A 27,847-nucleotide genomic window follows, 5' to 3' on the forward strand; every position below is an offset into this window, starting at 1 on the left:
ATTTCCTGTAGTGTGTCTTGGGCAACTACAGCCTGGTGGCGCCCATCTCTCTCTGGGCCAAGTGTAGGGTACAGTATATATTTGTTCTTTAAAAAATAAAAAGAGCAAAGCCATCACACCTATAACTTAAAGACAAAAGCTGACCCCTAGAGGCCAAGCAGTAAACTGCCCATTTAAACCGCTTATGCCTCTGACATAGTTCCAAAAATGACTCACAAGGCCAACAGCATAAAAGACAAATACAGCATAAAGTTTTGATTTATTATGCGTGGAAAACCGACAGCATGTGCGGACAACTAACATGTGAACAAAGCGTACAAGTTAAAAAGGCAAAACACAAACAATTGAACACATCTGTATGGAAAGATCTGAAGCCTATAAAAAGGTTACAAAATACAAAAAGTGCAAACTTGCTAATAAATTAAAAGAAGTGGCAACATGTACACACCTATAATGCTGTAAAAAAGGAAGGGGAATCACATTTAGAAACTTCTAAACCTGCTCGTCAGGATTAAATTCTTCATCAAGTACCGTGTTGATGTGCTGCTGTATTTCTTTAATTATAGCGCGGCTGACTCGTGTTTAACAAGCTATGATACTTCAAGTGAGTGGCTTGTGTTAACTTTGCAGCATTGGAAGTTGACGGAAGGCTTTCACTCGTCTCGTTTGTGGTCAGGAAACGCTCGTCTGTCGCGGAAAGAACGCTCAAAAAGCCGACCTATGAAGTGTGAAAATACTTATGCCTGAGAATATCTGAATTACATTCTTGAAGTTTATGTCAAATTGAAGACAAGTGCAAAGCGTTAAATGCATGTGCCATTATTTGAAGCCCCGCAAGAGCAACCATTATTCAAGTTTTTAGAGGAAGCTGCACAAAAATATATATATAAATTTGCAAAGGCGCCTAATTGTTACCTGGTGCTCCAAATACGGTGAATACATTTGGAATTGCATACAGTGTTAATTGGTCTGTGTTACTACATGAGGTTTAAGGGTATACCAGCATATTTGAGCAACGTTTACTCAGAGTATTTTCGCTGGCCCAAATAAAATTACATTGTATGTAACGCAACTCGATCCTGGGTTATGGCAGCGAGGGCGCCGAAACTGTACCACCAATGGTACAGCTGACATAGGAATAGAGACTAGAGCTTACTCATTGTCACACATTTTTCCTCACAGTGCCAGAAACACTGAATTGCCTAGTGAAGTTTGTTCTGCATTCTGACATGTCAAACAGTCTCTACTTCTTAACCTGTGCGCCAATAATGTTGCGTAAGACCGAAACAGAAAACAAAGTCTGTCAGCAAAATACTACACTAGGTATTTTATTTACTTATATATATTAAACCGCAAGGTTATTGACACACATGTGAAAGGAGGAGAGACAGTTTAACCTATCAGAATGGAGAACAAAATACAATATGCAAATCAGTGTTGCTGGTACCATGAGTAAAAATACTGTGATAATGAGATAAAATTAATATATTTGTCATTTGCACCAAAGTTGTTCTAATGATAAAGTGTCGGCGCCCTCAACGCCGTGTCTCGGGTTTGATCCCTGTTGCAACCAATGTTTTGCTATTTTAATTGGCAACACTTGTTAACTGATCAATAATTGCACTATTATTATGCTGTAACTGTATAGATAGCCAAACGGTGTACACTGTATTGCACTATTATTATGCTGTAAATGTATAGATAGCCAAACAGTGTACACTGTAGCTCTTACTGTGGTCTCAATTTCATGCGCATATAGTCCGGCGCACCTTATGTATGAAAAATATTTGACAAAAAATATTGGCGGTGCGCATGATAGTGCTGGAAATACCGTTTTTTTTTTCATTCAAACACTTATGATTCTCTAGGTCCGCATTTAACACTTCAACATTACCAGCGGGGGGCCCACAGTGCCGGTCATGACATTGACACAGGATGGCCTTGTTATTAAGGAAATGCTCCAAATGACCAATCCTGATCGGGTTAGGCAGCTAAGAAGAACCACATCAGAAGCTAAACATCAGTGGTGCGGATGCTGTCGTCATCCAAGTTAAAGGGAAAGACGCAGCCCGTGTGAGGCTGAGGCTGCGAACGGTGCCTCCGACGGCCGCATGCCGCATCCCCGGATGCCGTGAGTATGCCCAGTCCACTACTGGGCATACTGGGGAACTGGGCTAAGGTTGAAAGAGAGTTAGAGGAGGAGGACGTGGAGGAAGAGTTGGGTGAGGAGGAGAGTGAGGCTAAAACGGGCACGGCGCTAAAAACACTGTCATTGTCCTCGGCGTCCAAGATGGAGGCCTCATTTGCGGGTACGGGCGTCCACGGCTGCCAGCCCGGCGCTACGGAGCACGACTTGACGAGGGTTGGTCGCTGCTCCGCAACTCGGTGACTTCGACCCGCATTGTGACTCTGATAGAGAGACGAAGCTCTTTTAAACGAAAATCCCTGTAAGGAATAAATGACACAAAAACGATCACAATGGCTCATAGAAACTACAGTTGTACCAATTTATTTGAGCACCTCTACACACAAGTTTTCTTTAAATAAAATCTTGCAAGTATTCCGCAGCAGGTACGGTTTGATTGCATCTCTTTAATCACACTTGATAGCATCTCCATTTTCTGACAATGATGACCATTGAAACAAAGCAAGAAATAATCGAAAAACAGTGGCCGGGTGTTTGTGTGAGTGACCAAGCCAAGGAGTACAATATGGAGGCAACGAGTGCCGATCACAAAGCCGCTAAAAGATTTACGCTGCAATAATTTACGCTGCAATAATTTACGCTGCAATAATTTACAAGGGAGGTTCAATTCCTGTTGCAAAAAAACTGTGAAGAGGCTGAAAAACCAAATAAGCTAGCGTCTACAAAGGATATTAGAGAGGTGCTGGCTGAGTAGGAGGACGTTTCTGTTATTGTGGTGTGGAAAAGGTGGCAACTGTGCTGGTTGTGCAACAGCTCTCTTTAATGACACTTGCCTAACCTCGTTCTGTAACACTTTTTTTGTATTCAAAAGACACGTAGAAAGTGACGAACGATCACTGATACAGGCATAAAATAAATAAAATAACTGTGTTAAGGTTTATTTAAAATTACATTAACTCATTTGAAGTGTATAGTAAGTGCTTTCATATCAACAAAAGTCATGCGTCGTCACTACTCATGCGAAGGGTTCACTTTGATCCTTTTGAGAGGTCTGGAATGGGCCAATTCGTTGTTGATTATTTAATAACTGGAAAATTCACTCGTTACATGAGCAATTCGAGATACAAGCATGATCCGGGAATGAATTAAGCTCGTATGTGGAAGTATCACTGTACAGGTTTGGCTAAACAGACCCTCACTAAGGAAAGCCAAAGTAAATAAATCCTGTGTTTATTGTGCACCGCTTTTCGAAATCAGTGTGAAAAGTGGGGTTGAATGAATGGACTTCATTGTGAAGTCGCACTGAAACACACAAACCCTCTGTTCTGCTAACAGCTAATCAAGTCCTGGTATCTCAAATCTTTGTTATCAGAACCCAACTTGGTGGTGGGCAGGAGCTTATCATATTCTGGCCATGTCCAAAGTCAAGCCCAAGACATTTTACATAAAGGGAACAAACACACGCAATTCACACCTACAAAAGATCAGGAGACTCAATTTAACTTAACATGCATGTATTTGTGATATGAGAGGAAGCCACACATTACTCGAAAAGAAATTCACGGAATGTTTGAGCCAAACTAGTGACCTTTAGACCAGTAATTCTTAGAAGAGGTAAGATCTTATAGCGCGAGTCTGACCCAAATTTCGTCCCGGATCAGGCCTGAAATTTCAATCACTACGTTTGGGGTCGACCTTCAGTCTTGCTGAATTTGTAAAAAAAATTATATATGTTCATGAAAATGTATACTAAAACTATATACCTATACTAAATAAACAACCAAATTTGTTTTTTGTTTTGCAAATATTTCGTAAATATAGCCTCTGAACCTTATCTTTTATGTAATGTTAGTTTTTCGGAAATTATTACATAATTTACCATCTAATTTAAAATAATTTTGTATGAATGTTTTTTCTAAAATTAATTTTAAAATGTTACATAATCCCGAGAGTTCCTTAGCATACCCCCAGAGAATCATGTAGCACCATTTGAGAAACACTTCTCTAGACTGATGAATAATCCACTGTAGTGCCTCAACTTTGCAGTTCTATGAATAACTCATTCGTCTTTTTTTTCTTTAAATTATAAGGTCAGGACAATGCTTCTATCAATTGATGTTATCAATCAAGAACAAAAATCATCCTTCTGTTTGAACAGGAAGTCAACCCACAATTTTTTATACTGTGATATGTATAATCGAATGTAAATACAGTACAAAAAGTGGTGAGTTTTTTTGTGTTTTGAATTAGCCTGCAAAATCTACAAGTTTTTATCCATTAAGAGGGAGTCCAATTTGCCACTTATCTCTGCATCGGAAAGCAGATGAGATGTGGTTGGTTGTCTCTTAAGCCATGAGGAAATGTGAAGTTGCTGCCAAATGTTATTGCACTATTTTTCATTGCACTTCTGTTATGATTCATTTATAAATTAGGCCAGTCTCAAAGCACTACCATCTAAACATGTTTGGCTATTATTCCTGTCATTTTTTTAATCTTATTGTTCTCTCTTAAGTTTTTATTGCTTGTTTATTCTGTCATGCCCAATTTTATTGTAAACAATGTTCACAACAAAGTTGTCAATGACAATAAAGACAAGGCTTAATGCCATTTTCAAGTAACAGCAAGTGTTAAAATGATTGCATCCTTAATTATTTTTAAAAAAAAGTTTAGTCTTTCGAACAATTCATATGTCACAAACATAATATTACTCACTATGCCATTCTAGACAAGAGGGATTGTATAGAAAATATTTTAGGGAAAGCGGGTACAAAAGAAGTTTGAAAAATGCCTTTTTTTTTTTTAATCGCTTAATGGGTTTCATTGCTGTGAGGAAAGAGAAAGGACTGTTACCTTGGTAGGGCCCCTGAAATCCTGAATCTTCAGCTCAATATCCCTGATCCACCCATGCATATCCTCTGGAGAGTCTGTCTACAAACACAAAAGTCAGAGCATTTAATCATCTAGTGTACAATGAAATCAAAGTTTCAAAGCTATGCCAACACATTATGCGTTGCATTGTTTTGTATAAAAGACACGCACAGTATTAAACAATTGAAAAAATGGTTGCACGATATATAGACATCGAGTATGTTCATATATTTTGGGTTTAGGAGTAAATTAAATCTGACTACAAACTATGGTGTTTAAATACCTGATATGTGTCGTCTTAACTCTGAATCGTAATGTCAAATGTAGTTGTTTTAATTATTAAAAGCCACTTTTTCCTTTAAACGATTGCACTAAAAATATCCTTCCCTCATGCTTCCTTTTTTTCTCGTACAAAAACAAATGTGCTTATGTTTGCCATTTCTCTCGGCTGTTCTCCCATGGGAAGGAATCAACAGGATGTTTTTGTTGTTATGGTAACAGATGGCTGCGCTTGCTTGACAAAAACAACTCTGAGTTTGTGCTACACTTCAGCAACGGAACATTTCGAGAGAACTTCTCAAAAACACACTTAACACTTGCCTATGTCCTCACCAAAGTAACTCTTAGTGGCCAAGATATCACGATGACTGATATCTTTTTTGCATATAAAAATGGCCAATTGTGGACTGCAATCCATTACTTATCTTTTGTTTTGTATACTATAGAGTCTATTCGTAACTAACAGTCTATAGTATAGCCTGTTAGTTACGAATTCAAGGTCTGCGGTCGGAATGTGGCCCACCACATCATTTCATGTGACCAGAAACACATGTGATTGTCAACTTCTCGGTTTTTGGAAAATATAAGAAACACTGGAAGTTGCATTACTTTTAATAACCATAGAAGCATTTATACAGTTTCCCATTATAAAAGTGAACATAAGATGAACATGTTTATGGACATTATGGACTTTCTCTCTAACTTATTTAAAAAATATTTTGATTACACTATTTTTGTATCCTATTTTACAGTAATTTACCTATTTAAAAGAACTTCACCCAGAGTTCCTAAAAACATATTTTACTGGCCCACACAAGAACACTTAAAAATCAAAATCCACCATTTTCAAATCTAAGGGGTCAGATATTTTGACAATACTGTCAGTCATGATAACATGATGAACATTCAGGCTTTGGCTTATAACCAATCCTGATCCTGCTTCAGGAAACAGTTGAAGTGTGATTGCTCATTAGCTCAATGTCATGTGGAGCCATGAGAAATGACAACAAGATTTATGAAAAATAATAAAATAAAATGAGCAACATTCTATGTCATTTTTTGTAACTGTGTATTATTTGCCCTCATGTAGGTTTTAGATCAGGGGATGGTGTCATAATAGTCTGTGGTTTGCAATAATCTGTGGTCTGTGCAGCCCTTTGAGACTCTTAGTGATTAAGGGCTATACAAATAAACATGACTTGACACATTTTCTTTAAAAAGTCTTCAAACCATCAAAATGATTTTCCCAAAAATCAAGAAAACTTCACTTGGTGAGGTTATCATTTTTCTGCTTGTTTTTTTCCTTAAGGCTTTGCAGCGAGGTACCTTGTCTGTTGTGTTATGTGCACAGTAGTACGATATGAGGCAATCCAACATTTTAAATAAATCAGTAATAACACATACTGTTTAGTCTGATCACAAAAATCTTTCTGGATATAAGGCTCGGGTACATGAGCACAGTTTCTTCCATTTGTAGAAATAAATGTATAAATAAATAAATACCTACATATATATGCCGCATCAATAAATCATGATGCCTAATTATATAACATAAATGCAAAGCATTCATCTATACATGCATTTAGTAATTTGCTTATTTAATTCGCTATTTATTTTATCGTGTATTATGTTACACCAAAATGTTGTTTAAAAAGCGGCTCAGTTGCCTGAGCTCTTCACCCATTGGTTGATCAGTGATGAAGGCATTACAGTTGATCAGTGCCTCATCAATCAACCAAAAGGTGAAAAGCTCTGCCGGTTTGACCCGCCCCCTTATTTGAATAACATTTTATTATGAAAAAAACGAGACAAAATAAAACACAAAAGAAAATACAGAATTATAAATGAATAAATTGCATCTATGTAATTTAGTCATGTATCTATTAAGTGATTCATTTCGGTGTTTATTTATTTACATGGCCTATATTTGTAGGTATTTACGGGATTCATACATTGATTTCTACATATGCTAGGATCAGTCCTCCATAGAGGTTTACCTGTATGTAGAAGGTTCGGGAGCCGGTGATTATCTCAAAGAGGTTGTCTCGCTGCAGGAGATCACTAAAGGAAACATATTTTTGAATAATATAAATGATTTCTAAGTGAGTCTCATTGTTCTCATGAACCATACTAAGTGAGGGGTTTAGTTGAATTCAACTTGCAAATGCAATTAGGCCAAAATTGAAACCAAATCTAATTGTTACTTGGGTGTGGGTCATTTTTTGGGGGAAATAAAAGACTACTGTTACACCACTTTGGCATTTAAAATACATGACAAAAAAGCTTTTCAGTGTGTTTCTGATACCAAACTCTTGACAAAATGATAGAGAGCGTGATCTGGCCGTGCACATACCGCATGTGTTTCCAATCAATTGCAAGCATATGAGAAGGCCGGTGAGAGAGTATGTTGGACTCCGTGGTCACACTGACTCACCCAGATTTGACGAGACATTCATGAACTTTCTGAATGTCCCTGAGGGGAATGGCTCGAAGAGGCTCTTTGTCCTGACAAACACATGCACGGCAGAGGTAAGCAGATGGAGCAGAGAGCATCTGAAGTTTCAGGAGAGACAGAACGCAATGCTTTCGCTTACCGTCTCCGACTTATAGTAACTGACCGCGTTGTTATCGAGGGTAAAAAAGCGTCTCTTCCAACTTTTTCTCTAAAACAAACGGCACATGGCATCAGTTCTGTTCATCACAAATTACAGTATTTTCCAAAAGTTAAGCTGCAATAACCCCAAATTGGCCGGAAATTTGAACGTGTACACCTTATAATCCAGTGTGCCTTATGTACGGAAAAAAAATGTATATGCATACCAGTGTATTACAATATTTGTGCAATAACTAATCAGTCGATTATTAGTCGCTGACCACGATTGCATAACCGTGGTGGAAACAGGAACCCGAGTAGTGACGGTAAAATTGACAAATTCTTACCACTGGGTGCATAGATGATGTTGGAAAAGGCAATTGGTCTTATCTCAATATAACACTATTTTCAGTCACAATACCAGATAAATATGGTAGAGAAATGAGAAACCAGAAAGTGATTAATAATCTGTATGAAATTGTTTCACTTTTTCTAAGCTCAAACTAAGCACTGTAAGTAAGAAACATTCTTGAATACGTGTGGCCATGCGTTTATTTGTAGCTTTCAGGCCAATCGAATTACTTCCCACAATGCCTTTTTCGTCATTCAGTTAAGGACTCTTGTGTGTGTCGTAAAGACTTTGCGCTTCAGCGATACAATACTGTAATTCAGTGGTCCCCAACCTTTTTTGCCTCACAGACTGGTTAAATGTTGGAAAATATTCTCTCGACCTGGTCCAATATTAACATCAACAACGTTGTATAGTGACTAAAAATAGTGTGATGATAACATAAAACATAATGCCTTTTCGTGTGTCGTCTGTAACCTTAGGAGTCTAGCGGATAACATCCAGCATGATTCTTTTTGCATCCAACTTTTGACAATGTGATTAGCAATATATTTCAACTGATCAATCAATGCAAAAATATGGTACTCATTTTTTTTTGTGTGTGTGCAAAACTACCCTTTCTGTACTTTTAATTCTGTGGGCTTTAAAGTCCAGTGCGCATTATATATGAAAACGTTGACAAAGGACTGTTAATAAAATACGTCAACTCCATTCACACATGGTGTAATAGTGGCTGTACTCACCACGTTGCCTTGTTTGACACAGTAACCGAACCGCAGTACATTAGGTTTGATGCTCTCATTCTGCAACATTGGGATCACTTTACTTTAAACGATTGCCTGAATGACTCACATTCAAGTTGTATTAGGCTTGTGCTATTTTACCAGTATGGGTGTGTGGACCACCACACCTCCGTGGATCTCTGTCTTATACGCCTGCTGCCTTCTCATTCCATAAGAGTCACTGATAATCGCCGCCACATCCGATCTTAGAAGTGAGGGACCAGACTTGGGGACCTAGACAACAAATAGGATGAATTATGCATTTGGAAAAACAAAATGAGCTACAGCATTAGTTACCCATGCCAAATGTCTAATTAAATGCAAAAAGTGGGCGATAGTTAAACGGCAATAAGTCAAAGTACTTGGGAAATTGGATTTGGCAGGCCCGAGTCTTGTGAGCATGAATATTTAGTCTACTTTCTAGCAATTATTTAGAAATTAATCACATAAATTGGGTTGACACAAAAATAACCCACAATGACCCCAAAAAAGAATGACCAAATATTGTGGTTTATTTTGTCAACATATTGGATAAAATGCATACCACACTCACACTTTAATGCATTTTTACAAATAGGGTGAGAAAAACAACTGCAACTCCTTTGTCTTTTGAAGGCGATACATTATACCACTTAAAAGTAGTAACCAGAACGTGAAATGTTGCTTCTCTCTGCTGCCATCTTCTGGCTTTAAGTCATGATCGCAGCCTCAGTCAGCTCATTCCTCAAGTTTTTGAGGTTTGTGTTGGCATTTGGACTGTATTTGAAATGGGCCCTTACTTACTTTTAGCATTTTCAGGCTAACTGAGGAAAAAAAACCTTGGACAAGCATAGAATCACTCTCCACCCCTTCCCCTTTTCTGCTTCCAAATGTTTTGTGAGTCCCTGAACAGAGGTGCTAAAAGTAAGATAAAAGCAGTGTAAATGTATTACAAAAGCTCTTTGAACTCAGTTGGGCATTGTTAACAAAAACTTACGAGAGTTAATATTTTACTTTCATCTTTTTAAGGATACTAACGAACGATGCACCCCACCTTTAAAATTAAAATATATGGTTATTTTGTGGAGTTTTTATCTAATTCAGTTTATAGTTTGAATCGGAGGTGTACAAACTCTTCCTCTAAAACATAGAACCAAAAAATGAAGTATGCAAAGTCCACTTTACCATTTTTATATTTGCTTATTTTAAATTAGCAAGCCCACGATTCGTTTATTCATTCTTTGGGTAGCTTCCAAAAATGTTGGTTTAAAGTTTGTTTTTTACAAAAATGGTCAATTGCATGTACAAAACGTTAGTTAGTTTTTTCCTTGCTCTCATGTAGGTTTTAGATCAGGTGATGGTGTAATAATTGTTTGTGGTTTGTAATAATCTGTGGTCAATGCAGCCCTTTGAGACGCTTTGTGATTAAGGGCTATACAAATAAACATGACTTGACTTACTTTAAAAACAGTAACTTCAGCCATTTGCAGATGACGGCACTTTAGTAATCCATTTCAGTGTGTTGGCAATGAACGAGTCTCAAAATGTTGTACCGAAACAAGTATAGTTATTATAAAATTCTGCAGGCCGGTGAAGAATAATCAGTGGGCAGCAATGGGCCCCTGGGCCATAGTTTAGACAACACTGGTGAAAAGGAATAACCAACAGTTTTGAGCCAACTGTTTTCTTCTCCTTTTCATTTTGGAAAGTGGCTGAATTTTTTCTCAGCAGTTATGCGGTCTGGCAGACACCCATTGAGAACAGTTAAAGTCCAACAGAACAAATCATGACTTTATTATCATTAACAACGTGGAGAGATTTATTGTACACATTGTAACACGTAACATTTGCCTCTTTTAGAAATTGTTTAGCCCTTAGACATTTTTAAACTACATTTTTTTAAACTAAGAAAATAAAGAAAACTGTAAAAACCTGTCATTGAAGAGCTACTAGTGCTCAAAGTGTATTCTCATGTGTGACCTCTTATCAAAATCGTATTTTTACTCATGTCCACTACCTTATGTAGGTTTTAGATCAGGGCATGTTGTAATGATGACGAATACTAGTTTAATGAATAAAAATAATTTTAAAAACTGAGCAAAACATGAGGAAAACTATACTCACACTGTATTTGTTCAAAGTAGAGCAATAGAAAAACATGGAATGAGTGGCTTGTTAATGCTAGACTTGATGAATGAATGGCCAAACTGGTTTGAGCTGAAAGAAAAGCAGGTCACATAAGCCACTTTTCTTTAAAACAAGTAGTCATGATTTAATGATGTTGTCAAGCTCAATGCTTTTATGTGTTCACAACTGGTATTACCACTTGAAAAATGAATTGTAAAAGTAATAAAAATTATCTCACAATTAGAATTATGTAACTTTCTATACATTTGCTTGCCTGTGTTGAGAACATAAACAGAGCCATGCCTAACTCAGGAACTGTGAAGCAGAAATGCTCACCAAATACAATCATCGTTGTTCAAAACTAAAACAAAAAGAATGTCACTATTTGTTTAACTACTACATAAATAAAACAATTTATAATCATACACAGTAATCCCTTGTTTTTTGCAAAGATTGCATTCCAAAACTGGCCGGCGATAGTCAAAACCTAGTGAGTATAAACATTTATTAATTTATTAGATATCAGTAAAATATAGTATGTACGACTGTAACAAAATAACTATTGATTTACAAATAAAACCACAGAACACAAATTGCAGTTTAATGAATTTTATAATGACAATGAAGACTATAGTACAACAAAATTGAATGGCCTCTCCTTTAAAAAAGCTATGTAGAGAGCAGCCGGGGAGATGCACACTAGCATCGGGGATTCTTGGATTGAATAGAAGAGTCACATTGTAGTGATTTTCCACAAGTTGTAGCTCCAAGTCATCCATTTTATGGGTAATGGATCTGGCATTGGTGAGATACAGGCTCGGCTTGTGAGAGTTGTTACAAAGCTTAGCCGCAGTAGGCCGAACCTGCGGCACCGCCATTGCTTTCTCTCCCAACGCCACCCCAGTCTCTTCCTGAACCTTATAACAATCCACGGAGCACCCGGTGGTGATCAGCATTTCTTTACGATCTTCTGACTTTCCTCAGAGTCCGATTCAATAGATTAATTTATTTTCAATGTAACGAGCCCGTAGATACTAGCTGTTGCCGTGCTTCGCAGTTTGTTTTGGGTGGACCCATTGACTTGTGCACCCGACCAGATGTTTGACTGACAGCAAGCACCAGGCTGTCACAGTCTCACAGGCACACACACACCACTGTGCCACCCTGGCACCTGTCCCCTTGATAGCATTTGCTGTGTGTTGTTTGCTGCAGAAAACCGTGCACAATGAAAATATACAAAGTATACTTTAAAGTAAACTTTAAAAAGTAATCACGATACAGCGAGGGATTACTGTCTACAAATTGATTACAGAGCCCCAGAAAATCAAAAATGACAAAATCTAATCGCAATCACTGCCATTGATGGCTTTATAAGTAAAAATTGTATTTAGAACAGGCTTGCTTGTGCAAATTAAAATCACTATGAAAAAGATCCGTCTAAAATAGTATAATCGAAAATATTATTTGAGAAAAGTGCAGATCTAAGTATGATGACATGAACATACTGACAAGGATTAAGTTGGTGTACGGTCAACTTACAGTGATCTTACTGGCCTGGTTGAGAGCAGTGACCCAGTCCCGCATGTCTGTCACGTCATTGGCTTGGAGGAAATACCTTCGGGATACCGCATTAATAACTGTATAAAATGGGGGAAATCATATCTCAATACCCCTAACTTTGCAATCACTGCTTGTCCTTTATCTCAGTATACCAAATCTATAAATAATGCATTTTTACAGAGTGTGTGACAATGACTCAATGTTTCCTTGAGGACTCACCAAAGCAGAACTCCGTCTTTGGCTTCTGCTTCCCTGTTGCTTCATTTACCTGGCGGCAGACCAGACTTCATGTCATATTTTGGGTGACCAAGTTTCCGTGGAAACACCAAGTATAAGATTCATCCATAGTCGCAAATTATTTTTTTCTTACTCTGAGAAAATCTAGTAATCAATGTGTGCCTCTTTTTAAAATGATACATATACAATTATTGAGTATTAATTCACTATTAACCTTTAATGAGCCCTTTTAAACCCATAAAATGAAGATTAAGGCCCTAAAATTGAGTTTTTCTACACATTTGCTACAGTCAAAGACCCCAAAATCGCACCACAACAGGTTTAACAAATGACATTTGTTCTTTGGACTGCATAAATTTAATTTCAAACACATTTGAGTCTATTGCAAGGCTCAAGCCTTTTTATAGAGAAATATTTACAAAATGTACAATGCATGTCATCAAAACCGTATTGCCTTGAAGGGTACACTTGAATCTTACCGGGGCGAGTCACACTCAATTTCCTTCAGCTGTCTGATGTGCAAATAGTCTAATTATTTGCCGTATCAAGACTAAAATGCAACCAACTCTGTTGGAAAAACTTGTCTGGCGACAATAGTTGGCACTGAAATTCATTGTCAACTATTCTAATAGGGTTTTTTGACGACAACGTTGACAAATTGTTGCTTCCCTATTTAAATAAGATCCTAAAACATCTTTACTGTAAATGTTTTCAATAAAAGTCAAAAGTTATCACATGACTTTTTTTAAACCTTAAAAAAAGTGAAATAAGAAATTTTTAAAGTACCGAGTTTTTATCTCCAGCTACGACTTTCCAGAGAGGAGCTGTCAGGGCTAAAGCCAGATGCGATTATCTCCGCTCAAGTCGACATCTGGAATCTGTCAGAAACTCTGCTGCAGCTCAACTCTGCATATAACCTTTATCTGCAGCTGCACTGTGGTCAGAGTCTTTCTGATCATGTGGCACTGTACCAAGGATGTTTCTGCTATGCTAGCTGGCCCCTTCAATAGGTATGAAATCAAATACCAATTAAATATTGTGAACTCTTTAACCAGAACAGAACGAGTCTTACCTTAGCGGGGAGCTAAACGGATTAGTTATAACAGCAGATGTCATTGAATGTCACGGAATTTGTATGAAAATGCATCAGGTATAAAACACAAATCATTTCACAGAAGAAAATAAGTCACTGTTTCTTGCAAGTGTATGGACTTTGTGTTCAATTTAAGAGGCCAAGACTTTACTCTGAGGAAGTTAATTTGCAATAAAAAAGGAAATTAGGTCATCAGTTTTTACTTGGATGGGTTGGTGACAGTTTTATAATGGAAAAAAATATTCCCTAAGCTCCATTAACATTGGGAAAATGCTGATTGCGACCACAAACTATAAATTTGACTCGTTCGCCAATTCAAAATTTGATGAAATGTGAAATCGAGGCCGGTAATTTAGGAGTTCAATTTGATTTACTCAAAGCTAGTTCCGATAATTAAAAATGTTTCCAAAAGTGGCAGAATTACTGAGGCTTTAGTTTCCGGAACATATTTAAAGTAGTTACAAAATCCCTAACTGTGTTTAGGGCAATATCTATCAGTAGCTATTTACTTTTAGCACAAGGTAAAGTATGAATGTCCTCGTTAAAAGTTATGTGAAATAGTTTTTGTTTTCTGAACTCTTTGCAATCAAACATCATTTAAATAATAGTTAGGTTTACTGTTTAGTCTAAATCAAGTAAAATTGGTATTATCTGGAATGACTGATAAAAATCAAGAATTTTATAATTGGGCATATTGCCTTGCCCTTCTCCATACATCCCTTTCATCGTTTTATCTAAAAAAAAATATATATATATATATATATATATATATTTTTTTTTTTTTTTTTTTTTTTAATATATATATTGTGTGTGTGTGTGTGTGTGTGTGTGTGTGAGAGAGAGAGATTAATCAATCAATTTGCAACACTTCCAGATCATCAAAAGCATGACTAATGTTTCAACTTGACAGTGTGGAATAAGCACATAAACTCTGATTTACCTAATAGTTTGGTCCAGAGGTAGGAAACGTATGACTCGCAAGCCAAATATGGCTCGTTTTATCAGTACATCTGGCTCCGAGATAAAATAAGGGCCAGGATAATCATCTCTGTGATTTTTAATTTTAATGTATGCGATATCGAGGCAGCGTGTTGAGTCATTTTTTTGGTACAAAATATATAGGGCAAAATTCAAACTACAGTTTACACCCACAGTGTTATACCACCAACGACGTTTTGGCTGTATGCCTCTGGAGAGTACTTTCATTAGAAGCTCATTAAAAAAACGATGTTTACTGTTGAAAGACTTTATGATGAAAATACAAAGAACTGTAGATATTGTAAACACCTTAAATCTAATCAAGCACCCAAAGCAATTTGATTGGATGAGCGGTAGTGTGGGTAGATCTCTGCACACATAGCCCTTAATAGATCCGTATCCTTCCAGTTTGCAATATTTTGTCACATTTTTACAAAAGAACTCAGCTCGTATATTGGTTTAAAACCATTTTTGATGACAAATATTACTGTCAAAATACACCTCAAAGAGCTTAAGTTACTGTGGAAGATATACCAATTTATATTTTTACAATACGGGACAAAGGCTCAGGCATTATGATTATTTCATGGATTTTATCGAATCGGCAAACGTCACACAGTGAAAAAAAATGTGCTGAAGACTTCGATTTTTGTCTGGTGAGCGTTTTTTTAAAAAAATGTTGTATATGATGCGGTTCTTACAAAATAATTTAAAATAGTTTGCTTTTATGGCTTTTCAAGTCAAAAAGGTTCCAGACCCTGGTTTAGTTTGTAGTACGGGGAGAAAATAGGAAAGGTTGTTGACAGCTTTTCAAAGAAAAAAGATGATGCTTGTAAATGAAAGATATTAGAAAGAAAGATATATCTCATCTCATCTCATTAACTGCACCGCTTATCCTCAGTAGGGTCGCGGGGGTGCTGGAGCCCATCCCAGCAATCATCGGGCAGTGGGCAGGGGACACCCTGAACTGGTTGCCAGCCAATCACTCGCTCATTCACACCTAGGGACAATTTGGACCGGCCAATTCACCTGAAATGCATTTTTATTTAGACAATTTACAATAAGGGCCAACAAATTAATATTTTATAATTTGAAAATTATATTACTTAATAACGAATATAGTAAAAATGACAGTAAAAATGCATACTGTTTACATTATTGTTTATATTATTTATTAATGAAGGCGACAACTGACTGCATTTCAAACAACTGACTGCATTTCAAATGGAAAAGCAAGTATTTTGCTTTACCTTGGAGATGTATGTCAGTCTAAGGCTGCCAACAAAGCTTGCTCCACTGGGCAGGTTCTGCACAAGAAAAGACACACGTTATGCATACACGTCACAGGATCACAGTCCAAGGTTATCCCGGCGCACGTTGGTCACTTCCTGTCGCTGTTTGAACAAGTGTGTTATGTCATGTGGTATTGCACAAAGCACCTGAGGGTTGTCCATGTACCACAGCAAAGCATTCCCCTGAGTGTCCAGAATGAAGTAACGCCTCTGGAAGCGGCAGCTGTTCTCTTTCTCTTCGATATCCAGGAAGCCACACACGCGGTTCAGACGGTCCACGTACGGCATGCTGCCGCTAGCACATATCACTAGGGCACACACACAAAAATATTCAATTGAGAGACATGTGATAAAAATGATGCCCATATGTAATGCAAGTCAACACATTCACACACACAGGAAGCGAAAGAAAGAGCATCTCACACTCAGCAGTTTTTCATGTGACGTGCTTGCGGAGCAGCTAATGCCAGAGGCCCTCCACCAAAGCCAAAGATTACAGACTGCACTGTAGATCTGCACACATTTCCACTGGCCAGACACCAGGCTGGTTGGTAGCGGTGGCGTGGGAGTGTGCGCGCAGATGCTAAAATGTGTTCATCAAGATCGTGCGATCCGCGTGAATCAGCGAGTTACGCATCTCAGACACTTTGGTATGCTGAAGATGTGTTAGTGGTGCTGAGCAAACAGTGTCATCCAGCCAATGTCATGCGCTCACACACAGTTTTAGGGACTGAGTCAGAAGAGACCCAAGTGACGATTCTTCACTAATAGTGTCCCTCTCGAAGGGGGAGTCAAGGTTGTTTTTTTAGAGTAAAGTTATATCAATCATCAGTGAACCCTAACCCTTTCTGTACCATGGACAAGTTTAATGTCAATATGTTTGCGGTCCAATGGCAGCATTAGGTCAGGTCAAGACAAGTCATATTTGTAAAGCCCTTAATGACAAAATGTCCCAAAGGGCTGCACAGACCACCATTACAACAACCCCTGATCTGTAACCTACACTTGAGAAAGGGAAAACTCAAAAACCATCAGCATGAGAATAATTAAAAAAACTTTGAGAAGGTATCGCACATTAGATGATCCCCTTCCTAGGATGACCAGTCTGCAATGGATGTTGCAGTTGCAACAGTAGACAATACACAACCAAATATACAATAAACACAAGTAATAACTGAAATCATGAAAAAAGTCTAATTGACAGCAACAACAAGTTTTCAGTCTTCAAATCACGGCCGATGCAGCAGGTTAAACATGTTGGCACTGTTCCTGAACTAATATTAACAATAATAAGAAAATTACAACATTATTAATAATAATATCAGTGAGCGTAAATCCATTGTGTATCCATCTGAAACATTTGGGTCCCCCGCATAACATCGCACCTAAATCACATGACATAGGCTACTCTGCGGCAACTCACTTTAACACACTCTGGTCGCTATCGTAACGCTTAACGCAAAATGGCACGCCGAACTGCGTGCCAAGTAATAAAAATAAAACTTACCAAACAAACTAACCCCAGCAAAAAGTGAGTTGCTGTTATGTGGTCTGTGTTGTGTTCTTGACTTGGGAAACCATGGATTCTCAAACTTTATTGCTAAAAACTGGTTTACTATCTTTGTCACATGATGCATTTGGCTGCAGTTGACCATTGTCCACAGAGTTTGGCTATAAGCGCAGAAACTTGGTTTGATCTATTATCTTTTGTGCCCACCGATTGCGAACCACACTGATTTTAATTCATTCATTTCCAGTTTACACAAGGTAAAACGATTATAAAAAAGAAATAATGAAGATGGTTTTTCTTACCGTGTGGTCTAGTACAAAAATGACCTGAGGCCCTCCGTTTAGGGACTACTGATCTGAATAATAAATATTCAATTATAAGAGTATGAATTGAACTAAAAAAATCAACACGTTCCAGTGGTGGGCATTTTATTCCGTCTGAAAAAAATCACATGATTTAAGACAGAAAAAAGGTGAGCCATGATTGGTTTACACTTCTTGAGTCCTGTATTCTTGTGAGGTCAGACAAAATGGTATTGAGGTAAAATTGGGGTGAAAAAGCTTAAACTTAAAAAAAAATTGAAACTCCGACAAAAAATTTTTGTCCATTTTGAAAAATTGAGTAAGGTATTAAAAATTAAACTACTTTCATTCAATTTATTTCCAGGCTAATCATAATTTTGACATCATCATCATCATAACTTGTGAATGAGTTATCCATTTGTATAGTTCACTTTCACATGCAGGTTCGGTCTTATTTTTTCAGGTTCATGACTTTTTCACTTTCAGAATTTTTTCCTGGTTTTAGCAGTCAGTCATAATTACACACCCTTATTTAGTATATTATTAGTACTCAATACTCCTACTCAATACAACATTTTATTTATATCTGTACATTCAAGGAAACTGTGCGGGTCAGATGTATCGACATTCCGTTCTGTATACACGTGTACTAGAATGACAATAAAGTAGATCTGAATCTGAATCTGTTTAAATGAAACCACGCACCCATTTAATATTACGTCCCAAGGTCCGAAACAAAAACTAATTCTATAATAAAAATCAAGTTAGAGCTTAAAGTTCTTAATTCTTAATCAAAACAAATGTGATTTTAAAAATGTAAAACCTGAAAGTGAAAAATAAAAAAATGAATAATTTATTCTAAATAATTACCAAATTATATTGTTTTGTTTGGTCTTTACTAAATATTACACAATGCCATTTGAAGTTAAAAAAAGGCTAGTCCCAATTTAACTCCATAAAATAAACCAAATTAGAAAACTGTAAAATAACATAAAAACAAGTGGCATTTTTTAACGCTTGATTCAGGTTCCCCTGATCTGCTGACTTGGTTGAGTTATTTACATTAGATTGAGAAGAAAAATGTAGTGCTGTAAAGAACATTATTGACAAAACTTTCTACTCAGCCTCACTGTAGACTGATACTTTGCACTCAATATGAAAAGAATTACTAAAACTGAAACATTTGTCAAACTTTGTGGAAAGCTCCAGAATACTGTAAAGCAATATAAACATGTGGAGAGTATCAAGCTTTTCTGTAGTGCCAAATGTGTAGCATTTGACGCAAAACTTAAATAACGGGGCAAAATAATTCAAAAACAGTACACCTTTTACATGGCCAAATTCAAGCACCTTTGAAGGATTTTCAAAGTCAATTTTCAAATTTCTTCAGGACCACTGAAAGATAAAAATCAGGTGTGAATCATGAATTTTCGCAGAGCCAGAACTATGTTTGTGATTTACATTTGAATTTTTAATCTTTGTGCATTTATCAAGACATAATTAAGATATTTTATCAAGACATGATTTTCAAATATTAAGTACATCGAGAATATATTTGTTTGTGAGACAAATCTATCCCCATATACTTTAGGTGTTCGGTAAAAATGTCATATGTGGCTTACATTTTCAGTTGCAGGAAATTCTTTAAATTACCAATATACCCATGCACCTTTCTTCTTGGGCGTAGAGGCCGATGACACTTCACAGGACAATACCATACAAACTAGTGCTAGCTGCAGTCAATCACAAGGGAAGAAGAAATGCAATGGCTAAGTGAAGCCACCAGAGAGCAGTGTCTGTCATTTTTAAGCGGACTTGTTGAGAAAATGGCCACACTTTTAAGCATTCGCAAGCACTTCACTCGAAATTCAAGCACTTTTTAATCCTTGAAAAAACAAGAAATTAAAGAATTTTCAAGGACTTAAAGCATCTGTACGAACCCTGCAAACAGTGCTCAATGTCATTCAATATAATACTTCAAACAGCTCTTACATTCACAAAAATAAGCCGAGCGAGGAAAACGACCTTAAGTTGTTGCCAATTACAACATAAAACAGGCAATCGAGAAAAATGGAGACTACGAAAGAACGAAAGTCTTACAGCATTAAGGGAACACAATCACAGCCAAAAAGACCTCTCTTATGGAGAGCTCCTAAATCCCTAAAATGCTGCTTCGGTCATTCTCAGATGACGATCAAATACAGCACACGGCTAAAAAATCCTTGCACAGAAGCAGGGCCTAAAAAATAAAAAAATATGGCCTTGCGCAGTCACACATGACACACAAATAAGATTTTAGGATTATAAGACATCTGGTATAACCATTAAGGGGCGGAACAGGGGAAGATATGCGGCTTTTTGGTCAACATATACATTTCATCCAAACTGTGATAATAGCCACAAAACATCTGTTTCATTTTTCACTTTTTGCACCTCTACTTAGATTTAGTAAACTACTGACTAAAAGCACAAGTGGCCTCAGAATAGTCTGGGACTAATTCGAACTCTGAAAGAAAGGCCTAAAATGAGGCAATGGAGCAACTCGAATCTCTTCTTAAATAATGCAGAACTTATGAACTTCATTGCTGCTAAGCTCAAAAAAGCATTCACCCACAAATAAGTTTTACTAAAATAACTTGAAAGCACTTTGTTACAGGTGGCTGCCAATTAGGACAAGTTTATATAAGTCTAAGAATAAATAAATGTCATTATGGTGCCAATTTTCCTTTCTTTTTAACTTTAGAAAAGTTAAATGGAAGAAAAAAAATGTATGTGGTCATTCTCATGATTTGGCTAAAAGTTTATTTTTCCAATCAATTGTTTCGTTATCTTAAGGAGACAAAATTCTGCAAATGCTCGGCCTTAAAGTTTCTCAAATATGAACATTTGCCATTTTATTGCTGTTTTTTTTTAGTGCTGGTGATCTTGGTGTTGAAATCTGAAATCAATTGTTAACTTGGTAAGTGCTATAAACGTATACGTAAATACGTTTTCAGAAGCATTTTTCCTGAGTGCCAAAACATAAAAATAAGTTGTTGTTTTTTGTTTAAACTGTTATTAAGGGTTTGGCACAGCTCATTAGTATCAACCCTCTGGGCTTTAATCAGATCAGTGTCCACATATTGAGGAAGCCCCCACTTCTTCGTCTTGCTTCGTAAATCCAGCGATTGAAGTGTGTGTAGGCTACCCGTATGGTGTGTAGGGGTAAGAAAGCAGGGTGTTCAGAGTAGCCAAGATATGGATAAGTACAGACTGTTTTCTTTGTTTCAATTTTTTCTCTTTCTAAAAGAGAATGTCTTTTCGTCATCGTCGGGGCAGAGGGGGTTGACATTCACATTTACAGGAACGCGATTGCCATCATGACTGGAAAGGTGGGATCATGTCACCTGAAACATCAGGCACTGAAAAGTTCTTGCAAAATTCAGCCCTTGTGGTTTATGGAAAGCGTTGTTTAGATATTGGGGGTTTCAAAAATGCATAAAAAACAGCACAGAAGTTCTGCTTAAAATGCTTCCTTTCACAAAAAGCTGTTTTTCTCTGAAGTTTTCTTGGAAACAGGTATTTAGGAAACTTAGTAATTTTAACTGTTGTTTAATTAAGAATGATAAAAGCTAGAAACCTACTTTTTCTAATGAAAGATGGGGGTTGAAGCTTTTTTCCAAAATGTTTTTGATATGCCTATGTACAGTAGCTACAGAACTAAATTTTCAAAAATGAGTCCAAATGGCAAATGTTCCATTTTAGAGAAACATCTGGCATTGAATGTCTTAATATCAAGTAAAGTTTTGTATGTTTGAAGTATTTAAGTGGGTATATAATCAAACCCGCTGACTTTGTATCATTGCCCCAGAACAGTTCCCTGTCCTAAGCTGGTCAAACATTAAATTACATGGCTGACTCCATCTTGAATCATACAGCGTCGTTGCGGTCATGCAAAGTGCATTTTAGACAAATTTCAACATATTACCTATTGTTTTCTTTTATTGATGTTGTGTACTGTTACCCCATGCTAAATCTATTGCACCCTGGTCATCCTGAAAGGCGGATTACCACTTGGGAGTCTTCTTCACAAGGTTTTTGATTTTCCTCGTGCTGAAGTTTTTGAGTTTTTCCTTGCCCGCATGTTGATTTAAGGTCAGGGGATGGTGTAATTGTAACCTATGCAGTCCATTGAGAGATTTTGTGATCAAGGCCTATACAGATATACGGTATACAAATAAATTTAACTTGATTTAACTATGAAATGATCTACATTTATTTATATAGCGCTTTTCAAGTCAATGACTTCCCAAAGTGCTTTACAATGTGCTCCACATTTCCCAATAGCGGCCTTGCAGCCATGTAAGGCGCTAACCTGCTTATTGGGGGTATTAGGGGTTCAGTGTTCAGTGTCTTACCCAAGGACACTTCGACATGTAACACGGACGAGCCAGGATTCGAACTGAGATCCCTTGATCCCAAGACGAGCGCTCTACCTCCTGAGCTACTGCCGCCCCTAGATACTGATACTGATAATTCTACCCCAACGAGTGTGCTTTAACTGTTTCATTGACACATCAGAGTTTACTGTTTTTTACTGTATTTATTTTAAATAAGAATATTGCTTTTTTTATAAATTACATTGCTAGCACTAATGCTTATGTCAAGTTAACATCCAATTGATCTGCTATAGGGAAATTATCATTGGTCTTCGGAGTTATATTTTTTTCAAGAAAAATATATATTTACAGAAAAATCTTGACAAAACACCAACAAAGACATTGTTTCACATTATTTCCCAGTTTCCAATTTGTAATTCAACACTATTTTCTTCTTATTTCATTGGCTATGTCCAAATGTTGTGATTGCTCTGAAGTTGGCTTACTAAGAGGGTCGAGTCATTTTCTAAGTGTTGGTCTGACTGCACAAAATATTTCTTAAAAACGCCATGCATACAGTTACCATCCATGCACTTGAAATGTAGTGGGTCCCAATGGTCACTCAATCAAGTAATATAGACCACAATGCAAAGCAAGCAGCAGAACTAAAAGGCATAAGCAACAATACAACTGTGAGCGCCAAAGCGTTATGATACATATGTAAATCATTTATTTGTTTTAACTGAAATTAATAAAAACATTTTTTAAATGTTAAATGCTATTCTTTATAACAATATTGTTTTTTTCCCCTTGTATTATTTTTAGTTATTTTCTTCTTTGTTTTGATCCTTGCTGGTTCACATAGTGTTTTATTTTCTATACATATTTTTCTATTTTTGCTCCTCGTCCTACTTTCATATTGCAATGTCATGATTTAAGTCATTTTAATTTCCCCAAAAATCAGGACTGTTTTTGTTTGAGGGGTTCAAACAAATACATCTTTGACATGAAACGGCATCCCTTGGGTCCCAAGTTATTTGGGGAAGTCCAATACTTGTAAAAATAGGCCTCGGAAAATAGCATTAAAACGTCTCTTGTGAGAAGGCAAACTAACAGTGGCTAGAATAGAACGATAAAAAAATGTTTGAATCTAGCATGTTATTTAAATTCTGTATTAGATCCCGCCCCCCAAAATAGGTAGTGCTAATATAGCGTTATTATTGAGCGGAATTCCCTTTAAATGTCAGGGTTATGGAGTTCTTCCACACAAAACTTATTCAACTATTAATTTGATGCGCAAAGAGGATCTTTTTAGAACCAACAATAGGTTTACACCCGTACCTCCCCTTCCTTTTTTAAAAATAATACTAGCATTACCCTAACTTAGGGCAGTGTTTTTAAAGCTTACATTTTCATCTTGCCTATATTGACAGTTGAAGTTTTTTCACACACACACACACACACACACACACACACACACACACATGATTTATATATATATGATTTGTGTTCACTGTGAGGTAATACAGGTTATTTACTATGGTTAATAATTTTACTGTAATTTAGGTTCTAACTTTTTAATCGTTCTTTTTTTTAAGTTTCACTACATTTTGATCCTGTTTTTGTAGTAAAGAAATTACCAAAATAATCCTAAAATGTACAAAAAATATCACAGTAGAAAAAAAATCACTACATTCTATTTTTTTCACTTTAATAAAATATTATTAAAAATGAGGAAAATTATGAGCAATATTATTACTTTGATTTTTTTTGTAGTGCTATCTTAAACAGTTTCATAAAACAAAATAAGTTATAATATATATTTTACTACCTCATGAACAGATAATTAGCATATAAAATGTAATAAAAAATTGTTATCTGTTGCCACATACTGATATGGATAAATGTTACTGTTATTTAGCTGATCACTTGGAGGAAGGAAATATACTGCTTTTTTTTTTGCAAAGACATTATTGGAAAATTTCCCTCGGCGCACTAGACAAGGTCTCTAGGCAACATGGGTGCAGGGTTCCTGCAGTTTAGGGCAAGTTAAATTCAAGACATTTCAACACTTTTTAATTCCTTTTGAAGATCAAATTTGAGAACAAGTTGACCAAAAAAAAATAAAAAATTAAAAACAAAAAATGACAACAACAAAAACACAAATATTTCTTGCACACAATACATCTTGCCTCACACACATTACCAGGCGCAGATTTTAGCCATGGCAAAAAATGTTCATCGGACAGCCATTTCTCATTAAATGTACACTTTCCCTTTGTTTTAACGTAGTGTCGCTGTTCGAAGTTGCAATGTGTATTGTGGGTAGACCTAAGACATGAGTCTGCTCTAAAAGGCCCGACTGAAACCACATCACCGATTTGTTACTTCCGTTATGGTGATCAAGCGATGTTGCCACTAAAGCGGTGAATGATTAAAAGAGGCAATTGATAAATGACACTAAATATTTTAGGTCAAACAAATATGAATATTAATATTGTGTTCACATTTTAGAGAAAATTGCATTGCCATTAAGGCCTTATTTTCAGAATAAAGAATTCAATACCTTTTAAGACTTTTCAAGGATCCGGGGAACACAGGGTTGAAAAACAGACTTAGGGTATCTTAGCATAGAGAGACAGTGTGTATTATTTAGCACCTTCTAGTGGTAAAATAAAACTTCTACAATTAATGTAATCAATATTGAATTAAATAAGACTGCGACTGGCTGGCAACCAGTTCAGGGTGTCCCCAGCCCACAGCACGAGGATAGCTGGGATGGGCTCCAGAACCCTCCACGACCCTACTGAGGACAAGCGGTGCAGATAATTGATGGATGGATTTAAATAGAGGCAAAAATACACAAACTATCATATAAAACATCCATCGATCCATTTTCTGCACCGCTTATCCTCAGTAGGGTTGCGGTACATTTAAAACATGAATTTCTCTAAATACTCGCAGGTTGAGATATTTATTTGCATTTATTTTACATAACATGAGCCTCACCTTAAGGAAGCTGACATGATTTTCTGACATCTTGCTACTATGGGTCCACAAAAACCTCAAAAAGGCTTGGCAAAAAAGATGAATATGATGCTTTTTGGTTACTTTGAGTTCCCGTAGTTTAATTCCGTGTGCATTTTAGCACTCATTTGAGGTTTGCAATACACCATACAGTGACATCTACTGGTTAAATAATACACACTGTTCCTTTAACTCTGTCACTCTATGTTGAAGTGCAGGGGTCGCTGACCTTTTTTGAAGCCGATAGCCACTTTTTTGTTCCTAATTAGCGCGAAGGACGACCAGTTTGATATGCATTTCTAAAATACCATCTTATTAACATGTTTTTGACATGTTATTACAATGTTATTGCCAGTTTGTTATTATTAGAGGCTCAGTCAACCCCTAAACATCACGCAAGTTTGAAATTTCCTAGAAAATCGCAATGACCCATGATATATTTTCAGAACCAGTATGCGGGCTACTCACGTCATGTTAGAGACTCATGGTGTTGTGCAACCAAAAACGAGTGCTAATAAGCACAAGGAGAACTTCAAACTACTGAGACTCAAAGTGACCAACATTATAACCGCATAGTGACTTTTGTGAGTCTTGGGGTCTTTGGGTACCCAGTGCCTCACGCTCATGTTATGTAAAAAAATAGAAGAATAAGTATTTCAATCTTAAAATAAGGCACGTTTATGAGTAATTTGCTTATTATTCAAATCAATATGTATTTTTTATGAATAATGTTTTTTTTTACCATCAGGAGGCACTAATTCAGGGGTCTCCTGTGTTGTGACCAGCTAGCCCCACCTAGCCTAAGAGCACCTAGGTAGCACGTGGACAGGTTCTGAAAATAGCTCACCAGTGATGGCTTATTGCGATTTCCTAGTAAATCAGATTTCTAACAGACCTCATTTTTAGTGGTTGACACTTAACAGTGGAGTGAGTGGTTTTAGGTGTCCTTAAAACGTTTAAAATTAAATATTTTCTCTATCAAGCATGTGTTAACAATGCCCAACTGAGTTCAAAAAGCCTTTATATATATTTTTCCACCGCGCCTATCAACTTTTATCTTACTTTTACCCTCGGTGTTCCGGCCATGGAGCGCATGACGCTGGAGGAAGAGAGGCGTGGAGAATGGGGGGAGGAGACTGATTTCAAGCGAGGGGTTCTCTTTTTTTTTCCAGGATGAGAATGGTGAAAGTAAGAAAAGGACTGTCCAAAAACCAACCCAGGTTCCCAAAAAATATTAAAAAGAAAGGTTATCTGAGTGCATCTAAGAATTTCGCACACAGTACTTGCACAAGTGACAAAAGGGGCTGCAATGAGGATTTCAGACAGAAGATGGCTTCAGCAAGTAGAATATTTTGATGATACAGAGAACACATTTTACTTCTAAAAATCAAAAGCTGGTAATAACATGTTAACAACATGGTAATGACATACGTTCTTAGAAATTGATATAAAAATGGAAGACCTTCACGCCAATCACTAACAAAAAGTATCTCTCATCTTCAAAAAGTTTAGTGACCCCTGCAAGAAATAATCACCTAACGACCATTTAAGTGACCATTGTGATAGATTAAGTTATTTCTGAAATGTATTAAGTTCTGTGTATATATATTAAAAACAAATGTCACCCATAACTTACAAGCAGGGTGTTAATGTGCCGAACAGATTTTTTTTAAAGAAAAAAGCGATTAGCATTAATTGGAAGACTAACAATAACGTGATGTGGTAACAGGAAGTACAAGTTGGCTCATTTTGACGCAACGTGACAATGATGATGATGATGATGATGATGGCAGCACATGTTATGTAGTGACACCTGCCATGTTACCGTCGACCAAACTACCAGCAAACTCCAAATAAATTGGACTCACCCGCTTTCGCTGTTTTGTCCAAAGTCTACCAGCACCCCGTATCGCTACGAAGCGCCCTCGTGACACCAGTAGCCCAACATGACGGAAGCCAACGCGTTTTCCAAACTACTTTCTAGGGGCCCCCGTGGAAGCCCATTCGTTGGCGTCAACTAATGACAGTAAACTCTTCTTCGTCGTCTTCTTCTTTCCGGGTTGCAAGTTCGTTATTAGAATGGAACCAGCCCCGGATGTGATCCCCGCCCCCTCTCACCCACCTTCCTCCTCCCCCTTCTGTTTCTTTGCGCTAGTGATGAGAATTCGAGCTCTTTTTAGAGAACCGGCTTTTTCGGCTAGGATCAATAGAAAAGCTGACTCTTTCAGCTCCCAAACGGTTCTTCAGATTTTTTTGTTTTTATTATATATCTCATCTCATTTCATTAGCTGCACCGCTTATCCTCAGTCGGGTCGGGTGGTGCTGGAGCCCATCCCAGCAATCATCGGGCAGTGGGCAGGGGACACC

The 27,847-nt window shown here is 37.0% G+C and overlaps 1 protein-coding gene across 1 annotated transcript; it reads right to left on the minus strand.

Moving 5' to 3' along the window:
• Nucleotides 1–240: 240 nt before the first annotated feature.
• Nucleotides 241–27,545, minus strand: plekha2 (pleckstrin homology domain containing A2). The gene is made up of 12 exons (XM_088335944.1): nucleotides 27,349–27,545; nucleotides 16,431–16,591; nucleotides 16,242–16,298; nucleotides 12,903–12,951; nucleotides 12,663–12,760; nucleotides 9,120–9,251; nucleotides 8,979–9,038; nucleotides 7,888–7,956; nucleotides 7,728–7,798; nucleotides 7,291–7,354; nucleotides 4,997–5,074; nucleotides 241–2,445 (listed from the first exon to the last, which is right to left on the minus strand). Exons 2-12 carry the CDS (start codon nucleotides 16,569–16,571, stop codon nucleotides 2,014–2,016), a joined length of 1,251 nt encoding a protein of 416 aa, XP_088192070.1. The 5' UTR covers nucleotides 16,572–16,591; nucleotides 27,349–27,545; the 3' UTR covers nucleotides 241–2,013.
• Nucleotides 27,546–27,847: the final 302 nt, after the last annotated feature.

This window comes from Urocampus carinirostris, chromosome 5, assembly GCF_059441175.1.
Source record: "Urocampus carinirostris isolate Australia breed hairy pipefish chromosome 5, RoL_Ucar_1.0, whole genome shotgun sequence".
Classification (NCBI taxonomy): domain Eukaryota; kingdom Metazoa; phylum Chordata; class Actinopteri; order Syngnathiformes; family Syngnathidae; genus Urocampus; species Urocampus carinirostris.

What these genes read in the sequence shown, in the direction of transcription:
- plekha2 (XM_088335944.1), bottom strand. Translation starts at nt 16,571, where the DNA reads ATGCCGTACGTGGACCGTCTGAACCGCGTGTGTGGCTTCCTGGATATC. An exon ending in GACTGACATACATCTCCAAG is followed by an intron (nt 12,952 to 16,241) that starts GTAAAGCAAAAT and finishes GTCTGCCGCCAG; the next exon opens with GTAAATGAAGCAACAGGGAA. An exon ending in ACCAGGCCAGTAAGATCACT is followed by an intron (nt 9,252 to 12,662) that starts GTAAGTTGACCG and finishes TTTGTTGTCTAG; the next exon opens with GTCCCCAAGTCTGGTCCCTC.